The 24,536-nt window shown below is 52.4% G+C and overlaps 1 protein-coding gene across 4 annotated transcripts in view; it reads right to left on the bottom strand.

Annotated features, from left to right (window-relative positions):
• The window catches only part of AKT2 (AKT serine/threonine kinase 2), a 52,119-nt gene that overhangs the window by 8,261 nt on the left and 19,322 nt on the right, over positions 1-24,536 (bottom strand). For 2 of the 4 annotated variants that reach the window (XM_033846102.2, XM_073795869.1), the window contains exons 2-9: positions 24,355-24,484; positions 15,221-15,349; positions 13,630-13,741; positions 4,960-5,113; positions 4,345-4,476; positions 2,523-2,588; positions 1,352-1,420; positions 439-561 (exon numbers count right to left, since the gene is read on the bottom strand). In XM_033846102.2, coding sequence (XP_033701993.1) covers positions 439-561; positions 1,352-1,420; positions 2,523-2,588; positions 4,345-4,476; positions 4,960-5,113; positions 13,630-13,741; positions 15,221-15,349; positions 24,355-24,400 — 831 coding nt within the window. In that variant the 5' untranslated portion in view covers positions 24,401-24,484. Of the gene's footprint in view, positions 1-438; positions 562-1,351; positions 1,421-2,522; positions 2,589-4,344; positions 4,477-4,959; positions 5,114-13,625; positions 13,742-15,220; positions 15,350-24,354; positions 24,485-24,536 lie in introns of all 4 variants that reach the window. The other 2 variants (XM_073795870.1, XM_073795871.1) reach the window with 2 other exon arrangements.

A 24,536-nucleotide genomic window follows, 5' to 3' on the forward strand; every position in this document is an offset into this window, starting at 1 on the left:
GTCTGGATACACCTTCATGTCTTTCACCCACTTTCCGACAACGGACACTTGGGTTGCTTCCAGTTTGAGGTCAGTGCACACAGTGCCGCCAGGAGCTTGTGCGTCCACATTGAGACAGACACAGGCACCTGTTCCCGCGCATGCTCCTAGGGCAGAATGACTGTCTCACAGGGGACACGTGTGTCTGGCGTTGGTGGGCTCAGCCGGGCCATCTCCTAAAGCGCTTGGACCAACTGACACCCTCTGGCTGCACAGCAGGAAGCCTGGAAGGGCCCCACGCAGGGCCACCTGCTGTGGAACCACCCACCTTGGGCCTGGGTGGGAGGCTCAGCTCTGAGAAGGACAAGACAGACAGACCCTCCATGGAAGGGGACGCTCAGCAGACGGGCAGAAGGCCTGTGCACGGCCTGCCCAGCCAGGAGGCGACGGCACGCTCACCTTGATGTCACGGTACACCACGTCCCGCGAGTGCAGGTACTCCAGGGCTGAGACGATCTCCGCACCATAAAAGCGGGCCCGCTCCTCCGTGAAGACGCGTTCCCGGGACAGGTGGAAGAACAGCTGCCAGCAGAGGAGGCAGGGGAGGTAAGACCCCGGCCCAGAGGAGGGGAGGAGGGGACCGTGTGCGGCCCCGGCACCCAGCCCACTGATGAGGTGACACCTGCCCCACGAACCGGCAAGTGACGGCAAGAAAGCCCAAGTGAGGGGCGGTGAGTAGAGAAGAACTCACGTGAGCCAAAAAAAAGAAAAGAAAAGAGAAAGAAAAAAAGAGCAAGGGATAAAGAGCAAATGGTAGACACCAGGCGCTGAGTGGAGAGTGAGGGGGGTGGCAGGAGGGGGCAGGCGAACGAGGAGCGACAGCCAGCAAGCAGAGGACCACGACTCAGGAGCAAGTGACAAGCTGTGAGACCAAATGGGAGAGATGAAGCCAGTGAGTGACACCTGCGTGGAGAGAAGGGTGTGAGGGGCGAGGAGCGGGTGACGGTGAGCGACAGCAAGTGGCTGAGCGCTCGCATCAGGAGGCCGCACTGACAGCAGAGGAACGGGGGATCCTGACCCGCAGACGCTTTCTCCGCGCCTTTAAGAACGTCCTTGTAGCGCTGTTGGCCAAGCACCCACACAGCCCTCTGCACAGCTTTCTGGACCTCAGTTTGCATCCTGCCTACCAACTCACTAGCTGTGGGAACTTGGACAAGTCACTTAACTGCTCTGAGCCTGTTTTCCCTCCTGCACGACAGAAATGGTGATGCCTGCCTCAAGGGGAGGGGGGCGGATGGAACAAGATGACACCCAGCAAGTCTCCCTCTGCCCCCCACACCCGGAAAGGCAGCCAGGGGGCAGCGCAGCTCACCTCGCCACCGTTGGCGTACTCCATCACGAAGCACAGGCGGTCGTGGGTCTGGAAGGCGTACTTCAGCGCCTGTGGGGAAGGAAGGCGGCCGGGATAGGAGGTGGGAAAAAGGAGGGCTCTCCGCTCGGCCCTGGGAGGCAGGGGCGCTGCTGGTTCTGCACATACACCCCCAGGCCTGGCTCAGGCCGTGGGAATCAGGCGGCCAGGTTTCAGATCTCAGCTTCACCTTCTGTGGCGTATGAGTGAGCTCATGCCCTGACAGCAGGGAAAGGGTTACTGTGCTCAACGATCCTGTATTCTGCCTTCAACTAGGCCTCCAAGAGGCACAGCCAGGGGAGGAACTATGTTCTGAGCAACCAGAGCTGTTTCACATCCTCCTCCTCCCATGTTACAGTCAAATGGGTCAACCTACACACACATCCACATCCACACACATGAGGTTTGCTGGCTGGGAGTTGGCAGTGGGAGCCAACCCCCAAAACAGGCTGGACAAGCGATCTGCCAACAAACAAGTAGTTCTCAAACTGCGTTCTAAGGAGCCCTACAGAGAGTTCCTAGGAGAACCCCTAGGTGACCCCCTGCTCACAACAACTCTACTGCTCCCTGTCTTCCACGCTGAAGAACCTGGTAAGACTTCGTCTGAACAAGTGCTTTGGCTCAGTAGGACTCCTGGCCAGCAAGTGAGCTAGAGAAACAACCTGTAAGCCATCTTCAACCTGGTCCATTCAACTGATGGCTGCTGGCCTTGATGGAGACTGTAGCCAAAGAGGTGTCTCGTCTGCTCAGCCTAAGTTGGTAGGCAGCACAATAATAATACATCTGCTCCTAGGAGTACCTCTCAAAACATAAAAAAATAACGTTCCCATTCCGACCAGCCGGACAAAGTGCCTCTAACCCATAAAGACAGCAGCCATGCTCTCCTGGGGCCATCTTATAACCTGGTATCATCAATCGGCCGAAGGCACCATCTACGAAGAAGCTGCCACCCCTGGTGTCTTGGTTCAGGCTGCCCGGAGAGCCCACAACACCGTGCCCCAGCCATCTGGCCAACACCAAGTTTGTTCTTCACAGTGGCAGGGGTCAGGCTCTTCCCCTGAGCTCTGTCCTAGGGGGCCGGCCTGGAGGCCCCACAGGCAGGCGAGGCCGTGCCTGGGACAAGAGTGCTACTCACAGTGAGGAACGGGTGCCTGGTGTTCTGGAGGACCCGGCTCTCGGTGACCGTGTGGGCGACTTCATCCTGCAGACAGAGGCTGGGTGAGGGGCTGGAGGGTCCCACCACGTCAGCCACACACACCGCCCCCCGCCCAACTTGAGAGATGGGAGAGCAACATCTCAGTGATATCCAGTTCCATTCCTAGTCAATACACAGACAGAATGGCAGGAGCAGAATGCTACCATTCACGAGCCCTGATGAAATACCACACCCAGGCAAGCACACTCCGTGGCTCGCTCTCAAAACCATAAGGTGAGAAGCTGATGGTGACTTCACAAGGGAGGATCAGGCTGTCACCACCTGAACCCACGGGCCAATTCTGACATCCTTGCGGGGGGCGGGGGGGCCGAGCAGACATTTTGAGACCCCTAAGGTGATGCCACAGGCCACGGGAATCACCACCTATAAATGTTCTTGAAGGACCTGGATCTAATCAGGATGCTAGGCTGTGAGCAGTGGTTCTCCACGTGTGGTCCCCACACTGGCAGCATCAGCGCCGCCTGGGAACTTGGAAAAATGCAAATTATTGGGCCCCCTCCTCGGACCCATGAATCAGAAACTCAGGGGGGGCTTCCCTGGTGGCGCAGTGGTTGAGGGTCCGCCTGCCGATGCAGGGGACGTGGGTTCGTGCCCCGGTCTGGGAAGATCCCATATGCTGTGGAGCGGCTGGGCCTGTGGGGCATGGCCTCTGGGCCTGCGCGTCCACAGCGATGAGAGGCCCGCGTACCGCAAAAAAAAAAAACCCCAAAAAAACAAAAAAACAAAAAAAAGAAACTCAGGGGGCAGGCCCAGCACAGCGTCACAGGGCCCTCCCCTCCCAGGACTCTAACATGGGCTTGAGTTTGGTATCTGAGTGCATGGCAGTAGCCCAGAGAGCTGCAGTGCCCAGACACTGGCTCTCCAAGGGGCAAGTCTGTCTCCAGGGGATAATGTAATAACATCGGTAGTAATGTCCAAGAACATTTTTGACTATCACAGCTCGGGGGTGGAGGGGTGCCCTGGTAGAGGCCAGGGGTGCTGCTACATGTCCCACAGTGCACAAGACTGCCCCACAGCAGAGAATGGTCTGGTCCAAATGTCAGTGCTGAAACCCTGCCGTGGACCGATGACACCAGGGATTGTTAATTCTGTTGGATATGATCACAGTACTGTGATTATAGTCTTTAAAATCATCATCTGTCAAAAAGACACATCTAAGTAGGTATGGCTGAAGATCTGTGACATCTAGGACGTGCCTTAGAGTACTCCAGAACAACAGACGAGCAGGGCAGAGGTAATGAAACAAGACTGGCCAAACGTTAGTTAATGTTGACGCTGATGACTGCTAAATGGGAGTCCATTATATTTATTTTTCTTTAAAAAATTTTATGCACATTAGGAATTTCCTATTTTAAAAACTTTAAATAAGGAAAAAAAGGAATAGAACTCCATTCCTGGCCCAGCCTCCTCCGGAGACACCCTGAGCCAGGCCCCACCCTTGTGGCCTCCCCACAGGCCCTCTGCCGCCACAGGGGCTTCCTTCAGGCCTGACAGCACCTGCTGGGTGAGGCCCCAGTCACACTCCCCCCACCTTCCTTCCTGGTGCCCAGAGGGTGGGGGACTCAGCAGGCAGGGCCCCACTCTCTGGGCCTCAGGCTCCCCTTCTCTGGGGACTCACGGGTTGGGGGACACAGCAGCAGACCCGGGAAGCGGCCCGCCCAGTGCGTGCTCCTGACCTCCGTCAGGCTCCGAACTGTGTCCCCCACAGCGGCCAGCCCGCAGCAGCCCTGGGAGGGCCCACCTTAGCGATGATAACCTCCTTCCGCAAGATCTTCATGGCGTAGTAGCGGCCACTGGCCTTCTCCCGCACCAGGATGACTTTGCCAAAGGTGCCCTTGCCCAGGAGCTTGAGATAGTCGAAGTCATTCATGGTCTGCCCGGGATGGGGAGAGAGTCGGACAGTCAGTGTTTGGCACGTGGCCCATGGGAAGAAATTTTAACAAAGAAAAGAGAAAAATCAAAGGACACTGTTGCCAAAATGCTCAGGCAGGAGCAGGAAGGGAGGCTCCGGGCAGCAACTGTTTGTTCTGAAGTGGCCTTCAGACCAAGGCTCTCCCACCATTCGGCTCTCGCGGGAAGGGGCCCTGGGAGGCTGAGCCTAGGGTTCTGACGTGGGGGTAGACGGGTCTTCACAACGCCCCGGGATAAGGCTGCCCCTCACCCTGTGGGCCCAGAGCAGCACCGGGGCATCTACAACCTGAAATCACCCAGTCTACAGGGCAGTCATGAAGTGTCCTGGCTGGGCCCGTGCCCTCGGTATGGAAATCAAGGGCGGCAGGGCCAGGGTTGAGAGGGAGAGGGGTGCTCACAGACTGGCAGGCCCCAACCGCTGGCCACCGGCCTTCCCAGCACTTACCACCTTGGCCCGCGCCTTGCTAACTGCCACTTCCATCTCCTCGGCTGCAGAAGAGTCGCTGGGGGAGCCACACTTGTAGTCCATGGGATCCTCACCTGGGCCCCGCTGCTTGAGGCTGTTGGCAACCATTTGGATGGCCTGCATCCACTCCTCCCTGTGTGGGGACACATCCAGGGAGCTAAGAGTCCTGGGGCGCCTGTGCCTCGGGGCAGGAAAGGCCGAGCCCCATATGCCCCACGATGGACGAGCAAATGGCCAAACACCTTCGGGCATTTTGTTGAGATGTGTCTGACCTAGTGGAGCTGGAGGGACCAGACTGAAATTTGACAGACCCTCTGGCTGTGGTGGGTGGGAGAGGGCAATAGCAGGATAAGGACAGAGACCATCTGTGTCCCAGAAGGGGCCTGACCTGAGGGCCACTTGAAGTCAGGCAGCAATTACGTGACTAGAGGGGAGATTGCCTTTCTTCACAGCCCCCTAAAAATAAGCCGCCACCCTGAACCCTGAATGAGAGACAGTGCTCTTCTGAGCCCCTCAGAACGAATGACAAGCTCACGTGTGCAAGTGACCAGTGTTCTGCAAAAGAGAATCAAGAGCAGAAGGAGGCATTCATTAGCCAAAAAAGCTGCAGATCTTACAAAGCAAGAGGTGACCGACATGACTCCTTGGAGGTGCCTGTCTGCTGGGAGGACAGGTCAGGGACCATCCTGGTGGGGCAGGGACCGGGGAGAGAAGGTGGTGGACACGGAAGCAGGTCCCAGCAGAAGGCAGACGGGTTTAAGAACAATACACTAGTTCCGTCGCTCATGATTTAGAACTTGCTGGGAAAGAATTTTCTTTTGACACTTGCAAAAGTTCTTTCTGTAGAGAGGGAAAACGCATCTAGGAGCAAAAAGACCACACACCAAAAAGAAAAAAATACGAAGCTGAACGATACTAAACTGTCCACACCTCCCCATCATCTGGGACCCACCACACAATTAGGTGGCTGAGCCCAATACTTGTTGAACCCCCCCATGGATTTTGCTGAGGTCTATAAAAGCCACGGGATCAGTTCTGGCTGAGCTCCGTGCCTCGCTGAGCAAAGCAGCCGCCCAGCCGACGGGTCCCAGCTCACGCCCAGAAGCTCTGCCTGTCCAAGTGGCCTCCCTCACATGAGATCACGCTTCCTAAGACAGACGCGTGTGTACCATGAGCACCAGTATCAGGTGCTGGCCCACCAGCCCTCCCCAGGCCTGAGCAGAGCCTGAGGGCCCCGTAAACCACATGTGTCCACACCCCCGCACGAGGCCACGGATTTGGTCTGTTCATACATGGTGGGAGCCAGCACCCCAGCGGGTACTCGGTAAGCATCTGGGGAGTGACTGGCAACCCAAACCCCCAGTGGCCCCAAGCCCAGCGCACACCCAGGCGGAGCAGCGCGAGCCTCTTCCCTCCTTGACCCACTGCCTCAGGTTGGCGTTTCTCAACGCGTTTTACCCATGCCCTCTTTGGAACAAATAACAGTACAAATCCCTATCCCTACGTTAATATTCCTGTTTTTCAAAAAAATAGGGGTAGGGGGAGCATATTCCGTGATAGGCTTTATCCGATCATAACTGTCCTCTTAGAAATTTTAAAATGTTGACTTTGGGTATATGACTGTGGACTGAAAAAAAAAAAAAATCACCGATCTCCTAAGACGTGCTGAATATACTAAAAAGAAAAAAATACGTATATACCTCACATATACAGATCTCGAGGGACTGTCACATAAAAAAAGCAACTTGCAGACCAAGATATGTGCTATCATCTTGTTTGTAAGGGAGAACGCAGTCCATCAACAGGAGCCTGAATGAACGAGAGATTGGAGCTTCCACACCACAGGAGGGAGCACGGGAGGCAGCTCTGTGGGGCCTCTCTGGGCAGCAGAGCTGGTGCTCAGAGCTGGGGCTCAAACAGCAACTCTGCCACCTGGGCAAGCCCAGGGCTCCCAGCTCGCCCCCTCCTTGGTACACTGGGGGCACTGAGACGCTAGTGAGCTGCTGTGTGCAAAGCCTGCACCCAGAGAAAGTGCTTGACTCAAGGACGGGGCTAAAGACACTGGTGAGACCTGGACCCAGCCCATCTGGAGCCAGAACCCACGGAGATGCAGGAGGCTGGTCGGGGGTAACTCTCCCGCTGCCCGACAAGCCCCCGATCCTGTTCCAACTGGACCGAGGTGGCAAGGTTGCAGCACTCAGAATTGCAGAGAGAAAGCACGGGCCTCCGTCCAGGATACTCCCCAAGGGTTTGCAACATGGTGTCTGGGGCAGAGGGGAGCTCCTCCCCAGGGCCGGGGCTGACGTGCCTTCCAACCCTCAGAGGAGAGCCCCCAGGGGAAAGAGCCTCCTGCCCCCAGGGACACGCAGAGAAAAATAACGCACACCACCGCATTCCGTGCTCCTCAAGAGGGCTGGAGGGGGAGGGGCCGTGCTTCTGATGAGAAAACTGAGGCGCGTGGAGATGGAGTCACCTGCGGAGGTCACGCTGCCCGCCCTGATGAGCGGCAGCTTCCTCCCAGACCAGGCCCACCAGGCCCCGGAGGAGCAAGCAGGGCAAACTCGCGGGAAGGCTCAGGGAATAAGGGCCACTGTGCCGAGGAGCCCAGAAGCGGGAGAAGGAAAAGCCGCCTGTCGGGAGTCCTGCCCCTTCCCGGAGGCAACACCGGGCAGGCCACTTGACCTTCCGGGGCCTCAGTGGGCTGACACGTGGAGCGGGGACCAGAGGGTCGTGGGAGGGCGCACACGATACAAAGCGCTCAGGACAGTGCCAGGCACAGAGAATTCACCCAGCCAGCCTGCAAATCCCTCCCGAGTGTCTTCTACGTGCCAGGCCTTGTTCTGGGTGCTGAGGGTGCAGCAGGGAACAAGCCCCACTGGAACTCCAGGCCTAAGGGAGAAGACAAGTATGTCATGGCTCAAAGGCAGGGGCTGGAGAGGAAGCCCCTTCTCAGAGGGTGGTCAGGGAAGGCCGCTCTGAGGAGGTGGCACGTAAGCCGGGATCTGGAAGACACCCCTGGAACGTGGGACATCCCCAGTGCCAAGACCAGGAACTTAGCTGTGAAATAAATGAAACGGAGGGAAGGAGGTAGGCCTTCGAAGTGCCAAGAGGGAAAAGAATACAGGCAGAGTGACCAGCGTGGCCAAGGGCCCGAGGAGGGAGCCTGGGGTGTCTGTGGAAGGCACAGCAGGTGCCAGCACGTGTGGAGCCAACAGAGAGAGAGGAATGGAAGGGATGAGGGTAGGAGGGAGGGCAGGCCACACCCGCCTCCACCAGCCACTGTGGGAGGGATTTATGTCTTGATCCTTAACATCACAGGAAGTCCTGGAAGGGTTTATCAGGGGGGTGACAGGATCTCATTTCGGCTTTAAGTAGGCAGCTGCCGTGTGGGGTACGGACTGGGAGTCGAGACAGGAAGCGAGAGGGGCTATGGTAGTACCGAGGCAAAAGGAGCCAGTGGCACAGGAGACAGAGGAGAAAAAAGGTGCCAACAAGTGCGATTCCATGGGGCGCCCAGGCCAGGCGCGTCCACATCCATGTCCTCCTCGTCCCTCACGACAGCCAGGGAACTGAGCCCCACTGCGAAAGTGGCACGGTGGCTGGTCTGACTCCAGACCCTGGGCCCCAGCCCTGGGCTACCCTGCTGAGCGGAACAAACTGCACCCTGGAGGGAAGCTCGGTGAACTGGAGGTGGCCGAGCTGTCCTTAGTGCACAGGCCTGTCCTCGTCACAGCCTCAGAAATAACAGCTGACTGCTGGTCTAATGGCAGATGGGGACCTCTCTCCCTAACAAGGGCCCTCCTCTGAACCAGAGGGGTGTTCACAGCTGGAGGGCATCTGGGGTCTCCCTCTGTTCAGACACTCTCAGATGGGCTGACTTGGCTGACCCAGGTCCAGCCCTGCCTGGTAGGGAAAACCCAGGCCCTTCAAATCTTCTTTCTTTTACTCTGTAACTCTCTGTGCCTCAGCTTCACCATCACTATGCCTCTTTAGCAGGTGAGGAACTCCCTCCCAGAAATGTTGTGAGGATAAATGAGTTAATACATGTAAAGACCTTAGAGTAAGGTCTGGCTCAACAGAGCATTCGTCCTAATTATTCTTTCATTCATTCAACAAACATTTACTGAACACCTAGTTATATTCCCGGCACAAATAAATAAATAGGAAATGTCAGGAATTCCCTGGTGGTCCAGTGGTTAGGACTCTGCGCTTCTACTGCAGGCCCCTGCAGGGCACGGGCTCGATCCCTGGTTGGGGAACTAGGATCCCGCAAGCTGTACTGCATGGCCGAAAAAACAAGAAGAAAAAAAGAAAATGTCACACCAGGTAGGGTAGGTGCTATGAAGAAAAATAAAGCAGGGTAAAGGTAACAGTCATGGAAGGCAGAGCAGGACACTCTGAGAAGGTGGCATTTGAGCAGAGACCTCACAAAGTTAGAAAGAGAACTGTAATGATATCTGGGGAAAGAGGATTCTAAGCAAAGGAGACAGCAAGTGCGAAGGTCCTGAGGTAGGAAGTGTGCTTGGCATGTTTAAGCAACACCATGGAGACCAGGGTGGCTGAAGTTGAGGGAATTGGTGGTAGGAAATGATTCTGGAGAGGAGTCCAGATCACGTAGGACTTTGTAGAGTAGAGCATCAACTTTGGAGTTTACTCCAAGTGGAACTAAAAGCCACTAAGAGTCCTAAACAGAGAAATTACAATGTAAGATTTACATTAAAAAGATCACACTAATGTGATGCACTATTAAGCGTACCTGCCAAGACCAAGGGTCTGCAAACTCCTCCTGGAAAGGGCCAAATAATAAATATTTTAGGCCTTGCAGATCACACAGTCCCTGTCACAGCTTGGTCACTACTCAATTCTGCCACAGGACAGCAAAAGCAGTCATAGATAATTGGTAAATAAACGGGTGTGTTATGTTCCAATAAAACTTTATTTATAAAAATAGGAGGCTAGGGACTTCCCTGGTGGCACAGTGGTTAAGAATCTGCCTGCCAATGCAGGGGACATGGGTTCGAGCCCTGGTCCGGGAAGATCCCACATGCCGTGGAGCAACTAAGCCCGTGTGCCACAACTACTGAGCCTGCGCTCTAAAGCCTGCAAGCCACAACTCCTGAGCCCACGTGCCACAACTACTGAAGCCCGTGCGCCTAGAGCCCATGCTCCACAACAAGAGAAGCCACAGCAATGAGAAGCCAGCACACCGCAACGAAGAGTAGCCCCCACTCACCACAAGTGGAGGAAGCCCGCGCGCAGCAACAAAGACCCAATGCAGCCAAAAATAAATTAATTAATTTAAAAAAAAAAAAAAAAGGAGGCCAGGCAATAGTTTGCCAACCTTGCTTCAGACCTTATTTCTGGTTTACAGGAAATACAGGCACGGAGGAACAAAGAAAACAGTGCCAAAAAGCAAAAATAAGACACATCCAGAGTATGCGACATCCTACAAGACAACTAGTCTGGCTTGTCAAAAAAAAAAATTAATGTCATGGTCGGGGAAGAAAGACAAAGGCTGAACTAGATTAAAATAGGCCAGAGACAACATGTACCTTGGTTTTTCAAATCTTGGTCTGAAAAACAACATTTTGAGGACAACTGGGGAAATTCAACTACGGCACAGATCTAGAGAGGATGTTAGTAAATACATATTATCAATGATCATCTCAGGCATGATAAGGGCACCAGGATTCTGTAGAAGAAAGTCCTTATTCTTAGGAGATGCCTGCTGATGTATTAAGGAGAAACGTGTCACAAAGTACGAACAGAAGTTCAAGATACAGCATAAAACACAGCCAGGGGGGCTTCCTAGGTGGCGCAGTGGTTGAGAGTCCACCTGCCGATGCAGGGGACACGGGTTCGTGCCCCGGTCCGGGAGGATCCCACATGCCGCAGAGCGGCTGGGCCCATGAGCCATGGCCGCTGAGCCTGCGAGTCCAGAGCCTGTGCTCCGCAACGGGAGAGGCCACAACAGTGAGAGGCCCGCGTACCGCAAAAAAAAAAAAGCAACACAGCCAGATGAGGCAAACATGGCAGACGCTGAATTGCTGAACCTAGGTGCAGGGTATCTAGCTGCTCATTTACGATACTGTTCTTTCAACTGTTCTGTCCACCTGAAACAACAAGTTGGGGCAGGGAGTAGGGGAATCGCTCTAGGTGCCCTGGGGAGAGCCGACTAAGGGAGGAAGTGAGCAGGCCGCTGCAGCATCCAGGCAGCCACCGGTCACCAGCGTGGCCCCTGTCGGTCCTCACCCCGCCCCCACCCCTCCCCAGGCTCAGGCCTGCGCAGGGCAGTGAGGACAGCCACGAGCAGAGCAGCCTCCCTCTTCTGGGTTTCTGGCTCACACCTTCCCTGGGGTTAAGGTCAGCAATCTGGGGTTTGGTCTCAGAGCAATCCTATCAGATTTTTTTCTAGTGGCAATGGCAGGTACGAAGAGAAGGAGGAAGCTGGGGGCTCTCTAGCCCGCACAGTCTTAGTAAAGGGATTCTTCCCCACGCCAAAGAGCATGGTATCTTCCTATAATGGAAACTACAGCAGGTCTCTCGCCTACTAAAGCGTTTTGCCAGCTCCCCACTGCTCCTTCTCCAGGCTTGCGAAGTGTGTGCCAGGTACTGCTGAGTCAAGGGCTTCCTGTTTATCATCCCCCTGAATCTTTTAGCAACCCTGTGACAAACCCCAATCGATTCACTGCTTGCCAAGCCCTGTGGGGACCTCCATCTGGAGTCCAGGCGCCAGCTGAGCTTGCCAGCTTCAAGGCCTCCACTTCCCCTCTTCCAAGACCCCTGGCCCTTGATTCTTTAGTGATGCTTAACCCTCTTGTCCCTGGAATGACAAGCTGCCTCGCCTCCAGGCCTTTTCACATGCTGGTCCCTTTTCCTGAAGCCACCTTCTTCTTCCTATCTCCATGGCCAACTCCTACCCATTCCTCAAAACTCAGCCCAACACCTAGACCCTATGCACCTACCGGTCTCAATTTGCTTTTACTGGCAGTCCATGTTTCTGTGCCCAGTTTTCATCTGAGTAACACCTCAGCGGGCCTGTGATGGTCACCCTGTTCCCCATGGTGGGGCAGGTATATTTTTAATCTTGGGAAGCTTTGCAATGACAATTACAGTATAGATTACAGTAATATGTCTTATGATAGTGTTTTGTGTATGCTCTAGAAATGCACTGTCCACTAGCCATATGGGGCTATTTAAAAATTTAAGGTAATTAAATAAAATACAAAATTCCATTTTCAGTCTCATTAGCCACATCTCACATTTCAAATGCTCAACAGGCACATGTGAGTCGTGGCTACCCTCTTGGACGCCACAGCTGTTGAACATTTTTATCATGGCAGAGACTCCTCTTGGACGGCACTGTTTTAGGTTTCTCCAGAGGATCAGCTGAATCCTCACCCCACAGACAAGCTAAAGGAATATTTCTCACAGCGAAGCCAAAGGGACAAAGTGAGGGAAAAATATTTGCCACTCATTACAAAGATCTAAGCTCTCTTATAAAGAGCTTTCAGAAATGAATAAGCAAAAGACCAAGTACCCAAAAGAAAAACAAAGGATATGAACAGACAGTTCAGAAAGGGAAACTCACATGGCCCCTGAACACGAAAGGACACTCAAACTCACCAAACGTTTGGTAAAAATCCAAGCGTTTGAAAACACAAGGCCGTGAGGACACTCTTAGACACGGCCTAAAAGAAGCATTTCTCAAAATTACAAATGCATATTCCCCTGTGACCCAGCAATCCCACATCTAAGAATTCATCTTATAGATTTAACTGTAAGTATGTCGAACAAGATAAGCACAAGGTACTGCTTATCTAATTATTGCTTATCTAATTATAATTATCTCATTATTCTAATGAGCCCAAAAGGCTGAAGCAACCCCAGTCAGCATGAATAAAGAACTGCTAAACAAACTCGGGGACACAGACGTGCAGCTGTTAAAAAAAAAATGCAGCAGCAGCAACTCTATATATACTGAAGTAGAGAGAGTCCCCAACATACATTAAATAAAAAGCAAGTTCAGAACAGTTTGGGTACAATGCCACCTTTTGTGTAAAAAGAAAAAACAAGGGGAGCAGGGCACTGGAGTCCTATCTGAGTGAGCTTGTCTGCGTTCACGGTGAGGAAGCTCTTGCAGGATACGTAAGAACAGCGGTTAACTTGCGGGTCAGGGATGGTGGGGTGTTACGGGGCTGCAGTGAGAGCGAAGCTTTCACTAGACACCTCCTTCTGCTGTTTGATTTCTCAACTAGGTGAATCTGTATCTCTTCTGATTATTAAATTGATCTTTTAAAGAACTGAGTTTCTAGACCACCTGCCTCGAAATTAATGGAGATGCTCATTAAAAATGCAGCTCCCTGACCCTCTGCAGATCTCTAGACAATCAGAGGCCCCGAAGTGGCCCAGAGCGCCTCACTGTTAACAAGCGCCCCCGCGATTCCAATGCAGCCCCCAGTCTGAGGACACGGGGCGGTGTGGACGGGAGTCTGTGGGCTGAGAAGCCCTGCACGTCCTAGCTGGCAAAAGGGCTGAGATGGGAAACTCCTAAGGAGGGGCTCAGGGCAATCTATCCATCTGCACCCCTTCTCCTCACACAGAGCCCAGCCGCTCTCAAAGGGCTGCCACACAGAGGCCCAGACTTGCCTCTCATCCGGAGAGTCTACGTGGAAGGTCCTCTCGATGACTGTGGTCCACTGCAGGCAGCGTATGACGAAGGTGTTGGGCCGCGGTCTCTCGGTCTTCATCAGCTGGCATTCTGCAGAAGAGGGATGTGAGCAGGGAGGGTAAAGGGACAGCCCTGCCAGTCTGCACCCCACATTCCCCAAGCCACCTCCTGTGTGCCAGCCCCATGACACTTCAGTGACCGAGACAGCCCTGGCCTTGCCCCGCAGGGCTCAAGGTCCAGTGTGCGTATGTGGAAGGGAGACAGCCCTTCCAGTGATGGCTCAGTGGTCAGGGCTGTGACCAGGGTGGGGAGCCTAAGAGGCAGCCAACCCAGCCCAGGGGCTCAGGAGGCTTTCCCTGAGGAAGGGGCATCTCTGCATCGAGCTCTGAAGGCAGAAGGGTGCGTCGTATACAGAAGCCTAGAGGTGAGAGAGGGCCCAGCTTACTTAGGGAAGAGCAAATTCCGTGTGAGGCGGGGAGAAGTGAGAGACAGGCTGGAGAGGTGGGCAGAGGCCAGCCTGCGGGGCTCGGGGGCATGGCGAGGAATCTGGGCTTTGTCTTGAGGGCAGCAGGCAGCCGTGGAAGGCTTTAAATAGGGAAGGGACATGAACAGGTTTAGACGGATCCCTCTGGCTGCCATGCAGAGGGCGAGAGAGAATGGAGGCCGGGAGCCCAGGAGGCTGGGGCTACACCGGAGTGCGGCAGGGGAGGGGAGGGAAAGACAGGTAGATGGGCCACAGAGGAGGTACAGAGAGGCATCTGGGATGACACCCTGGCCTCCGGCCTGAGGATGAGGGGGCAACAGGGCCCTCCCAGAGAAGGAGATGGGGAGCAGAAGGTTGGGGAGGGAGAGGAGACCCAAAGGCCAGTTTGGGACACGTTGGGTATCCCACGGTGGGCATCCCAGGGAGAAACATGCAGGTAGCTCCTTGGCGCAGGTGGGGAGAGTTCAGGAGGGAAGCCAGGGCTGGGGACAGCCACATGGGGGTCACGAGCACACAGGAAAGCCACCAGGACAAGGCTTTAAGCAGGACAGAGAGGGGCGTGGGGGCTGGATTGCAGAGCGACCAGGTGGGGTGGCCTCGAGAGGCGAGACTGGGGAAGAGGCTAGAGCAGGGAGCTGGTGGGGAGGGGACAGTGGTCTGGGCTACGAGGTGGCGGAGGAGGTGAGTATCTTTGAAATGTTCTGAGGAGGTGGGACAAGGATGTGGTGACCAATCAGGTCAGCGGGGAAGGAAGGTGGCAGCGGGCTGGGGGCAGGTTCTGAGAGGCCCAGGCAAGGCCTTTGCACCGGCCAAGCTTTCCCTGGTCAGTGTCTGGCAGGAAGGCACCACTTCGGGTACCACAGAGGGGACAGAAGGCCGGAAAATGCCCCAGCTTCTCTCTGCTTCCCGCTCTCCACTGCTGACCAATATACCCCCCAGGCCCAGTAACACAGCGGTGGAGCAGGGAAAGGGTGCGAAATAGATCTGCGGGCAAAGAGGCCCCAGACAGGCCCACAGCCCAAGAATCATCAAGCCCCACGTGTCCCCAACACCTGCCAGCCGTTCTCTGAGCCCCTGAGACGCACCTGCAACAGAGAAGTTGTTTAAGGGGGGCAGGGTCTGGTCGGGGGCCTCGGGCCGCTCCTTATATCCAATGAAGGAGCCGTCGCTCTTCAGCAGGAAGTACCGGGGCCGCCAGGTCTTGATGTATTCACCTGTACGAAGGCAGGGCGGGAGGGAGAGAGGTCAGGGCAGCCAGCCCAGTGTGGCAGTGCCTCACAAGGGGCACCACACTGGGAGGAGGATGGACAAGAGGGTGGGCAGGAGGGTGTTTCTCCTGGAGAAACCCTCGAGGTGGCCCCTGCTAGTGCAGGCTGGGCACTGGGCTGGGCCCAGTGATCCAGAGGTCATGCCTGGCAGGAAGGCGCCTGCTGCAGCGCCTCAGGGCACCAGCTGCCTCAGCGTGTGTCCAGCAGTGAGCCATCCTTGCCAGCGCGTGGCCCAGTCCCAGGGGAGGCCCAGGCTTCCAAACACACATGCCCTGTGGCCCTGTAAGGCCAAATGCCATGGGCGGGTATTCACCAGTACAGCTGTGCAGGTGGATCAAATGTCAAAACACTGTGCCAGGCGGGGTATAACTGTTGCTGTGCCCTCCAAATGCTCCTTGACCCCTTCCATTTTTTCTAACCATGAATATCCAGGCACCCTGTACAAACATACACACAGGTGCACACTAGAAGGACCCACTCCTCAGAGGGCTGCTAAGGACTAAAATAAGACGGTGAAACATATATCCACACAAAAAACATAAATGTCCACAGCAACATTATTCATTATAGTAAAGGGTGGAGGGACTTGCCTGGTGGTCCAGTGGTAAAGAATCCACCTTATAATGCAGGGGACGCGGGCTCGATCCCTGGTTGGGGAACTAAGATCCCACATGCCACGGGGCAACTAAGCCCACATGCCACAACTACTGAGCTCGAGCGTCTCAACTAGAGAGCCTGCGTGTCGCAAACTACAGAGCCCACGCGCCCTGGAGCCCATGCACCACAACTAGAGAAGAGAAAACCCGCACGCCACAACTAGAGAGAAGCCCAGCACCGCACGCATCGCAAGAGCCCATGTGCTGCAACAAAAGATCCCACATGCCTCAACGAAAGATCCCACACGCCTCAACGAAGATCCGGTGTGCTGCAGTTGCAGCTAAGACCCGATGCAGCCAAAAATAATAAATTAAATAAATAAATAATAAATCTTAAAAAAAACAAAGAGTGGAAACTCAAAAGTCCATCAACTAATGAATGGATAAACAAAACATGACATATCCGTATGATGGAATATTAATATTAGTCATAAAAAAAAAAGAAATATTGGGAATTCCCTGGTGGTCCAGTGGTTAGGACTCCGTACTTCCAGTGCAGGAGCACGGGTTCGATTCCTGATTGGGGAACTAAGATCCCTCATGTCATGCAATGCGGCCAAAAGGAAATGAAGTATTAATACATGCTACAAGGTTGATGAATCATACCTTATGCTAAGTGAAAGAAGCCTGTCACGAAGGATCACAAATTATATGATTTCATTTACATAAAATGTCCAGAATAGGGAAACTTACAGATATGAAAAGTTGATCAGCGGTTGCCTATGGCTGAGGAGGGGGCGAGTCTGGGGGGAGATTGGAGGGTGATGGCCAAGGGGGAGTCCTTTTCAGGGTAGTGAGAATGTTCTGAAATCGACTGTGGTGATGGACGCACAACTCTAAATACCCTGAAAGCCACTGAACTGTACACTTTACATGGCTGAATTGTATGGTATGTGAATTGTATCTCAAGTTGCTAAAAAAAAAAAAGAGATTTCAAATATAAAGCAAACATAAAGCACCCAGCCTAGCGAGGGCCCAGCACACCAATAAATCAATAAATACGCTTTATCATCAGTCCACTGGGCAAGCAAGGAGTGTGCCAGGCCCTTCACTCACATAGCACGTGGAGAGGCAGCATGGCAGGTGCGCTCCAGTAAGTCACCTCACTTCTCTATGTCTTTGTTTCCTCTTATGAGGATATCCATTAATTAATGATGATGATCAGATAGTACTATACAGCGGTACTTTGTGCCTGCCAAGCACTGTCCTAAGTAGCTTATAGGTTTTAACTTGTTAAATTCTTTCAAATGTAGATACTAAATGAGTCCATGTATGTAAGGTTCAGAAACTAGCAAAACCGCAAATTCAACAGCACAATAAAAGGACTATATACCATGACCAAGTGGGTTTTATCCCAGGACTGCCAGGGTGGTTCAAATACATGAAAATCAATCAATGCAGTATATATCATGAAGGGTAAAAAACACAAGGTCATCCAGATTGACACAGAAAAGGCATCTGACAAAATCCAACGCTCTTTCATGATAAAAATACTCAGTAAGCTAGGAAGAGAAGGGAATTTCTTCCACAGGATAAAGGACATCGGTGAAAAACCCACAAGTTAACGACATACTCAATGATGAAAGGATGAAAACTTTCCCCTAAGATCAGGAACAAGACAAAGATGTCCACTTTCACCACTGCTATGAAACACTGTAATGGAAGTTCTAACCAGAGAAAAAGAAAAAGATAAAAAGTATCCAACTTGAAAAGGAATAAGTAAAGGTATCTCATTTGCAGATAACATGATCTTATATACAGAAAATCACAAATAATCCACAAAACAATTACTAGAGCTAACAAATTCAGCCAAAGCAACACACAGAAACAAACTGTTTCTATACACCAGCAATGAATAATACAAAAAGGAAATTAAGAAAACAATTCCATTTACAACAGCACAAGGAGACAAAGATTTATACACTAAAAACTACAAACACTGCTGAAAGAAATTAAAGACCTAAATAAATTCAAAGATCCTATGTTCATGGATTGGAAGACCTGATATTAAGATTACAATACTATCCAAAGCCATCTACAGATTCAACACATTCCCTGTCAAAATTCCAATAGCCTTTTTTGCTGTTGAGGAAGAGTCAACCCTCAAATTTACATGGAATTCAAATTCATGTGGCAAGGGGTTCCAAACAGCCAAAGCAATGTTGAAAAAGAAGAACAAGTCTTCCCTGGTGGCGCAGTGGTTGGGAGTCCGCCTGCCAATGCGGGGGACGTGGGTTCGTTCCCCAGTCTGGGAGGATCCCGCGTGCCGCGGAGCAGCTGGGCCTGTGAGCCATGGCCACTGAGCCTGTGCATCCGGAGCCTGTGCTCCGCAACGGGAGAGGCCACAACAGTGAGAGGCCTGTGTATCACAAAAAAAAAAAAAAAAAAAAAAGAACAAAGTAAAAGGACTCATACTTCCTGATTTCAAAACTTACTACAAAGCTACAATAATCAAATCAGTGTGGTATAAAGATAAACATATAGACCAATGGAGTAGAACTGTGAGTCAAAAAATAAATCTACATACTTATGGGCAACTGATTTTCAACAACAATACCAAGACCATTCCAGGGGGGAAGACCAGTCTCTTCAACAAATGATGCTGGGACAATTGGATACCCATATGCAAAAGAACAGAGTTGGAACCCTATACCATATAAAAAAATTAACTCAAAGTGGATCTACCTAAATATAAGAGCTAAAACTATAAAACTCTTAGAAAACTACACTGGGGTAAATCTTCGTGACACTGGACTTGGCAACAGATTCTTAGATATGACAACAAAGGAAAAAATAGATCAAGTGGACTCACTGAAATAAAAAACTTTTGTGCAAAGGATGCTATCAAGAAAATAAAAAGACAACCAAACAGAATGGGTGAAAATATTTGCAAATCATATACCTGATAAGAATCTAGTATCCAGAATATATAAAGAACTCTTACAACTAAGCAATAAAAACACAGTCTGATTAAAAAATGGGTGAAGGGGGGGGAAGGGTAAGCTGGGATGAAGTGAGAGAGTAGCATTGACATATATACACTACGAAATGTAAAATAGATAGCTAGTAGGAAGCAGCCGCATAGCACAGGGAGATCAGCTCAGTGCTTTGTGTCCACCTAGAGGGGTGGGATAGGGAGGGTGGGAGGGAGACGCAAGAGGGAGGGGATATGGGGATATATGTATACATATAGCTGATTCACTTTGTTTTACAGCAGAAATTAACACAACATTGTAAAATGGTTATACTCCAATAAAGATGTAAAAAAAAAAATTAAAGAGCAAAAAAACTTGATAGACTTGATTGTATAAAACTATGAACTATATGCCAAAAATCAGTATTGACACTTTTGAAGAGTTAAAATCTTAAAATACATACATAACATAATCAATACAACAAGATATGAATAGGCATAAAAATAAAAATAATTTATCCAAATCTTAAAAGAAAAAAAAGGGTGAAGGACTTAAACAGACATCTCACCAAAGATATACAAATGGCCAACAAGCATATAAAAGGATGCTCAACATCATCAGTCATTAGGGAAATGCAAATCAAAACGAGATACCACTTAATACCCACCAGGATGGCTTTTATTTAAAAAAAAACAAAAAAACTAAAAGAAAAAGAACAGGTGTGGGTGAGGATGTGGAGAAACGGAAACCCTGTGCACTGCTGGTGGGAATGTAAAGTGGTGCAACCCTGTGGAAGCCTGGCGCTTCCTCAAAAAGTTAAATACAGAATACACTGTACATTACACATACACAATGTATGACCCAGGTTTTATACATTTCTTACCCACATTATCTAACTATATATAACAGATTATAAATAATCTAATAGATATATACGTCCCGGCAATTCCACTCCTAGGTGTATACCCCCCCCAAAACTGAAAACAAGTACTCAAATCCTTGTATACAAATGTTCATAGCAGCACTATTCACAATAGCCAGAAGGCAGAAATACCTTAGATGTCCATCAACAGACATATGGATAAAGAAAATGTGGTATATTCATACAATGGAATATTGTTTGGCTATAAAAGGGAATGAAGGGGCTTCCCTGGTGGCGCAGTGGTTAAGAATCCGCCTGCCAATGCAGGGGACACGGGTTCGAGCCCTGGTCCAGGAAGATCTCACATGCCATGGAGCAACTAAGCCCATGCGCCACGACTACTGAGCCTGCGCTCTAGAGCCTGCGAGCCACAACTACCGAGACCTCATGCCACAACTGCTGAAGCCCACGCGCCTAGAGCCCGTGCTCCCCAACAAGAGAAGCCACCGCAATGAGAATCCCGCGCACTGCAACAAAGAGTAGCCCCCCGCTCACCGCAACTAGAGAAAGCCCGGGAGCAGGAACAAAGACCCAACACAGCCAAAAATAAATAAATGAATTTAAAAAGAAAAACAAAAAGGAATGAAGTACTGATACGTGCTACAGCATGGATGAACCTCAAAAACATTATGCTGGGGGCTTCCCTGGTGGCACAGTGGTTGAGAATCTGCCTGCCAATGCAGGGGACACAGGTTCGAGCCCTGGTCCAGGAAGATCCCACATGCCACGGAGCAACTAAGCCTGTGCGCCACAACTACTGAGCCTGCGCTCTACAGCCCGTGAGCCACAATTACTGAGCTCGCGTGCCGCAACTACTGAAGCCCGCGCGCCTAGAGCCCGTGCTCCACAACAAGAGAAGCCACCGCAATGAGAAGCCCGCGCACCGCAACGAAGAGTAGCCCCCGCTCGCCACAAATCGAGAAAACCCGTGAGCAGCAGCGAAGACCCAATACGGCCAAAAATTAAAAAATAAATAAATTTATTTTTTAAAAAAAGTTATGCTAAGTGAAAGAAACCAGACTTTTGTGGCCACATATTGTATGATTCATTTATATGAAATGTCCAAAATAAGTAAATCCATAAAAACGGAAAACAAATTGGTGGCTGCCAGGGGCTGGGAGGAGGGGGAATGAGAACTGACTACTTAACAAGTACAGGGCTTTCTTTCAGGCAGATGAAAATGTTTGGGAACTAGACAGAGGTAGTGGTTACACAACACTGTGAATGTACTAAAGGCCACTGAATTGTGCACTTGAAAACAGTTAATTCAGTGTTATGTAAATTTTACCTCAATTTTAGAAAGAAAAACAAAACTAGAAAAATTCATCTACTCTACTGGAGGTTGGGAGAGTGGTTACTGCTTGGGAGAGGCACAGGGGCTTCTGGGGACTGACTGACTCTATTTCCTGCCCTGGACACAGGTTTGGGGGTAAGCTTATAATCCAGGCACTTACCTGTGATGCTTTATATATCGATAACAAGCTAAGAAAAAAAAGAAACCTCGAAGGAAAAGTATCCTCACAACAATCCCATTTTACAAGTGAGGAAACTGAGGCACAAAGAGGTTTACGTTACCTGCCTGAGGCTCACAGTTGTTGACCGGGAGAGCTGGGATTGGAACCCAGGTTTGCTCTGTCCAGAGTCCACGTTCTTGACCACTACGCTGTCTGCCTCTAAATTGGCAGACGGGGCCTGGCCTGCTGGGGCCTGGGAGAGAGTATGCTGAGGTTGTGTCAGAAAGGACACCCGCACATGGAATAAGGGACCCATTCCTTGAGTGGACCTTGCTGAGCAAGAGGCAGCATGTGAGCCAGGAGCTGTCTCAGGAGCTGGAGCCTGAACCTCAGCACCACCACCTCCTTGCTGAGACCTCAGGCGAGTCAGTCCTCCTGCCGAGCTTCAGCTTCCTAGTCTGCGAGACGGTGCCCACCTGACGGGGCAGTAATGGAAATGCAACAAAACTGGGTCTGCCTAGAGCAGAGCCCCAGGCCTGGCAGAGTGGGCACACAGTAAGCCGGAGCTGCTGTTATGTCAACCACCAGGGGTGGGGTGGGGTGGGGTGGCGGGGGTGTCCAAACAGCTGCAGGGCCCACTTTGCCTTACCCACCTCTGCCAGCCGCTGCTCAGAAGGACAGGCACTGGAGAGACCCAGAAGTGACACGCACGCATGTGTGTAGCTATGGTACAAACCCAAGGCAGGTGGTCATCTCAGCAGCTTGTCTGGGTCCATGCAGGGAAGTGGAGACACTGAAGGTCTAGGAGGGGCTGAGATCCACTTAATGCCATCAGCATTAATGCCAGAGACAAAGCCCTGCCCCGGCCACAGTTCTCGGGCCACCTTCAGGGCTCTGCCAACCCAGCCTAGCGAGCCACGGGCCACGGAAACTCAGGAGCCTGAGACCCCGGCACACCCTAACACACTCGCACTATCCACACACACAATCCCAAACGTTCATTCAACAGTTACCGAGTGCCTACTGCATGCCAAGCACTTTTCTAGGGCACTGGGGACATCTCAGTGAACAAGCCAGATAAAATCCCTGCCCTCATGAAGCTGACAATCTCAGAGGCCTAGGTTGTTGACCCATTTTACAGATGTGAAACCAAGGCTCAGAGAGATGACACAGCTTACCCAGTCACACTGAGAGGAGGTGGCAGAGCCAGGGCTGACGCCTGCCAAGGTTCAGAAAACTCCGTCAGCAGCCCCACACTCAGGGCCCAATCGGGTGGGTAGGCCAAGGTGTCTTGAGTACCACCCTGCCTGGAAAGGGCAGCAGGAAAGGATTCTCCCCGCTCAGTGTGATGGGGGAGGCCTGGCCTGGGAAGCCACCTCCGTCCCTCATCACTGCTCCATGTCTGCGGGCTGGGACAGGGCAGGATGGGCGGGCACCTCTCCCAGTTTCTACAGGGCCAGCCCCACCAGCCTCCTCGCCCCCTTTAAACATGCCTGGCCCACTCCCCTCTGTGGACTCATGGGCTGTCCCCTTCGCCCTTGCCCCAGTTAACTGTGAGGCTCACTCCCCCGCGTCCCTTCAGATCTTTATTCAAACCCCCCTTCTCAGTGAGGTCCTCACTGACCACCCCATTTGGGACAGCCCCCCTAACACCCCTCCTCCTGCTCACACCTGTCTACTCAGGTGCCATGGGCTCTCCCCCCCAATGTAAGACATCAACAAAAGGATGGGGACTTTTGGCTCATCTGGTTCACTGCTGTGTCTCCAGCACCTAGAACAGTGCCTGGAACACAGGAGCTGCTCAACAGATGTCTGCTGAGTGAATGAAAGCGCACAGAGCGGCTACCCCCAGGCCTGGCGTCCCCCTCCGCAGGGGAAGGTCTGCGGAAGCCAGGACAGTCTGCCTCCTTCGCTCCTGGGCGCCTGGACAAGCTGACTCCCAGCACGTGCCTCTTCCTAGCTGCCGCTGCACACGGCAGCGTGGGCGTTAAGTGTGCTGGTTCTGGGGCAGGGGCCCGGGGCCTAAGGGTCTAGTCTCTTAGTCTCTTCCCTGTAAATGACCGCATTTCTCAGCTGCCCACCAGCACAAGCAGACCGGGTCACGCGCCGGCTCACAACATCCTGGGCTTCTGAACGCCTGGAGAGTTAGAGCCCTTTCCATGGGGTCGAGGGCGGACGGCCTGATGCTGCGTCACCGCTCTGCCCACCTTCTCCAGCTCGCCCTCGCTCGCTCTGCGCCAGCCACACTGGTCACCTCTCCGGTCCAGACACGGTCCCACCTTTGTCCTTGCTGTCTCATTCCCTGCAATACCCTTGCCTGTCTATCCGTGTGGCTCACTCCCTCACCTCCTCCAGGCCTCTGTTCACTGTCCCCTCCTCAGAGCCGCTTCCACTGAACCCCATCTTTCTCCAGCCCGTTCTCCCTCACAGCTCCTATTTTTCACAACGGCACTTGCCGCCTGACATGATGTCTGTCTATCTGTTTACTGTCTGTCCCCACCCCCCAATGGATTGCAAACTCCACGAGGGCACCACAGCGTCCTCAGAGCCTGGGGCGGCCAGCCCAGCATACCACACACTCCATGAGTATTTGCTGAATGAATAAATGCTGAATATCACCTCACTGTGCTACTTCAGTTAAGTGACTGACACTCTCTGAGCCTCAGTTTCTTCATTTATAAAATGGGGCTACAAACAGGATCACTAATGCAGAGGCAGAACTTGAGGCGTGGCCTGGCGGCTCATGCAGGAGGTGCAGCTAGGCCTGGAGGCCCAGGTCCAGGCACAGCCACAGTCCCTCTGTCCAGACTACTTTCAAAGATCCCATGAGATGGGCTGGTAAGGAGCTACTGGCCAGGGGCAGGGAGGGAGGCAGACAGGGCTTGGAATGCTGGCTCCTCAGGTGGTAAAGACCCTGTACCTCTGCTTCTCAGGGCACAACTGCCGGGAGAGCCAGGGCGGAAAGGGGAGACACGCAATCCTGTGGGCAAAAGCAGCCCCTTACCGCGCTTGTGGAGCCAGCCTTCTTTGATGACAGACACCTCGTTCATGGTGGCAGCGTGACAGGCTGTCACCTAGCTCGGGACAGCTCAGGGCAGCAGGACATGCAGGAGGTGCGGTGGACAGAGCACAGTCTGCAAGACAAGAGAGGAGCCTGTCAGAGTGGGAGGGGGATTGGGCCTCTGC

The sequence above is a fragment of the Tursiops truncatus genome, chromosome 19 (assembly GCF_011762595.2).
Source record: "Tursiops truncatus isolate mTurTru1 chromosome 19, mTurTru1.mat.Y, whole genome shotgun sequence".
Classification (NCBI taxonomy): Eukaryota; Metazoa; Chordata; class Mammalia; order Artiodactyla; family Delphinidae; genus Tursiops; species Tursiops truncatus.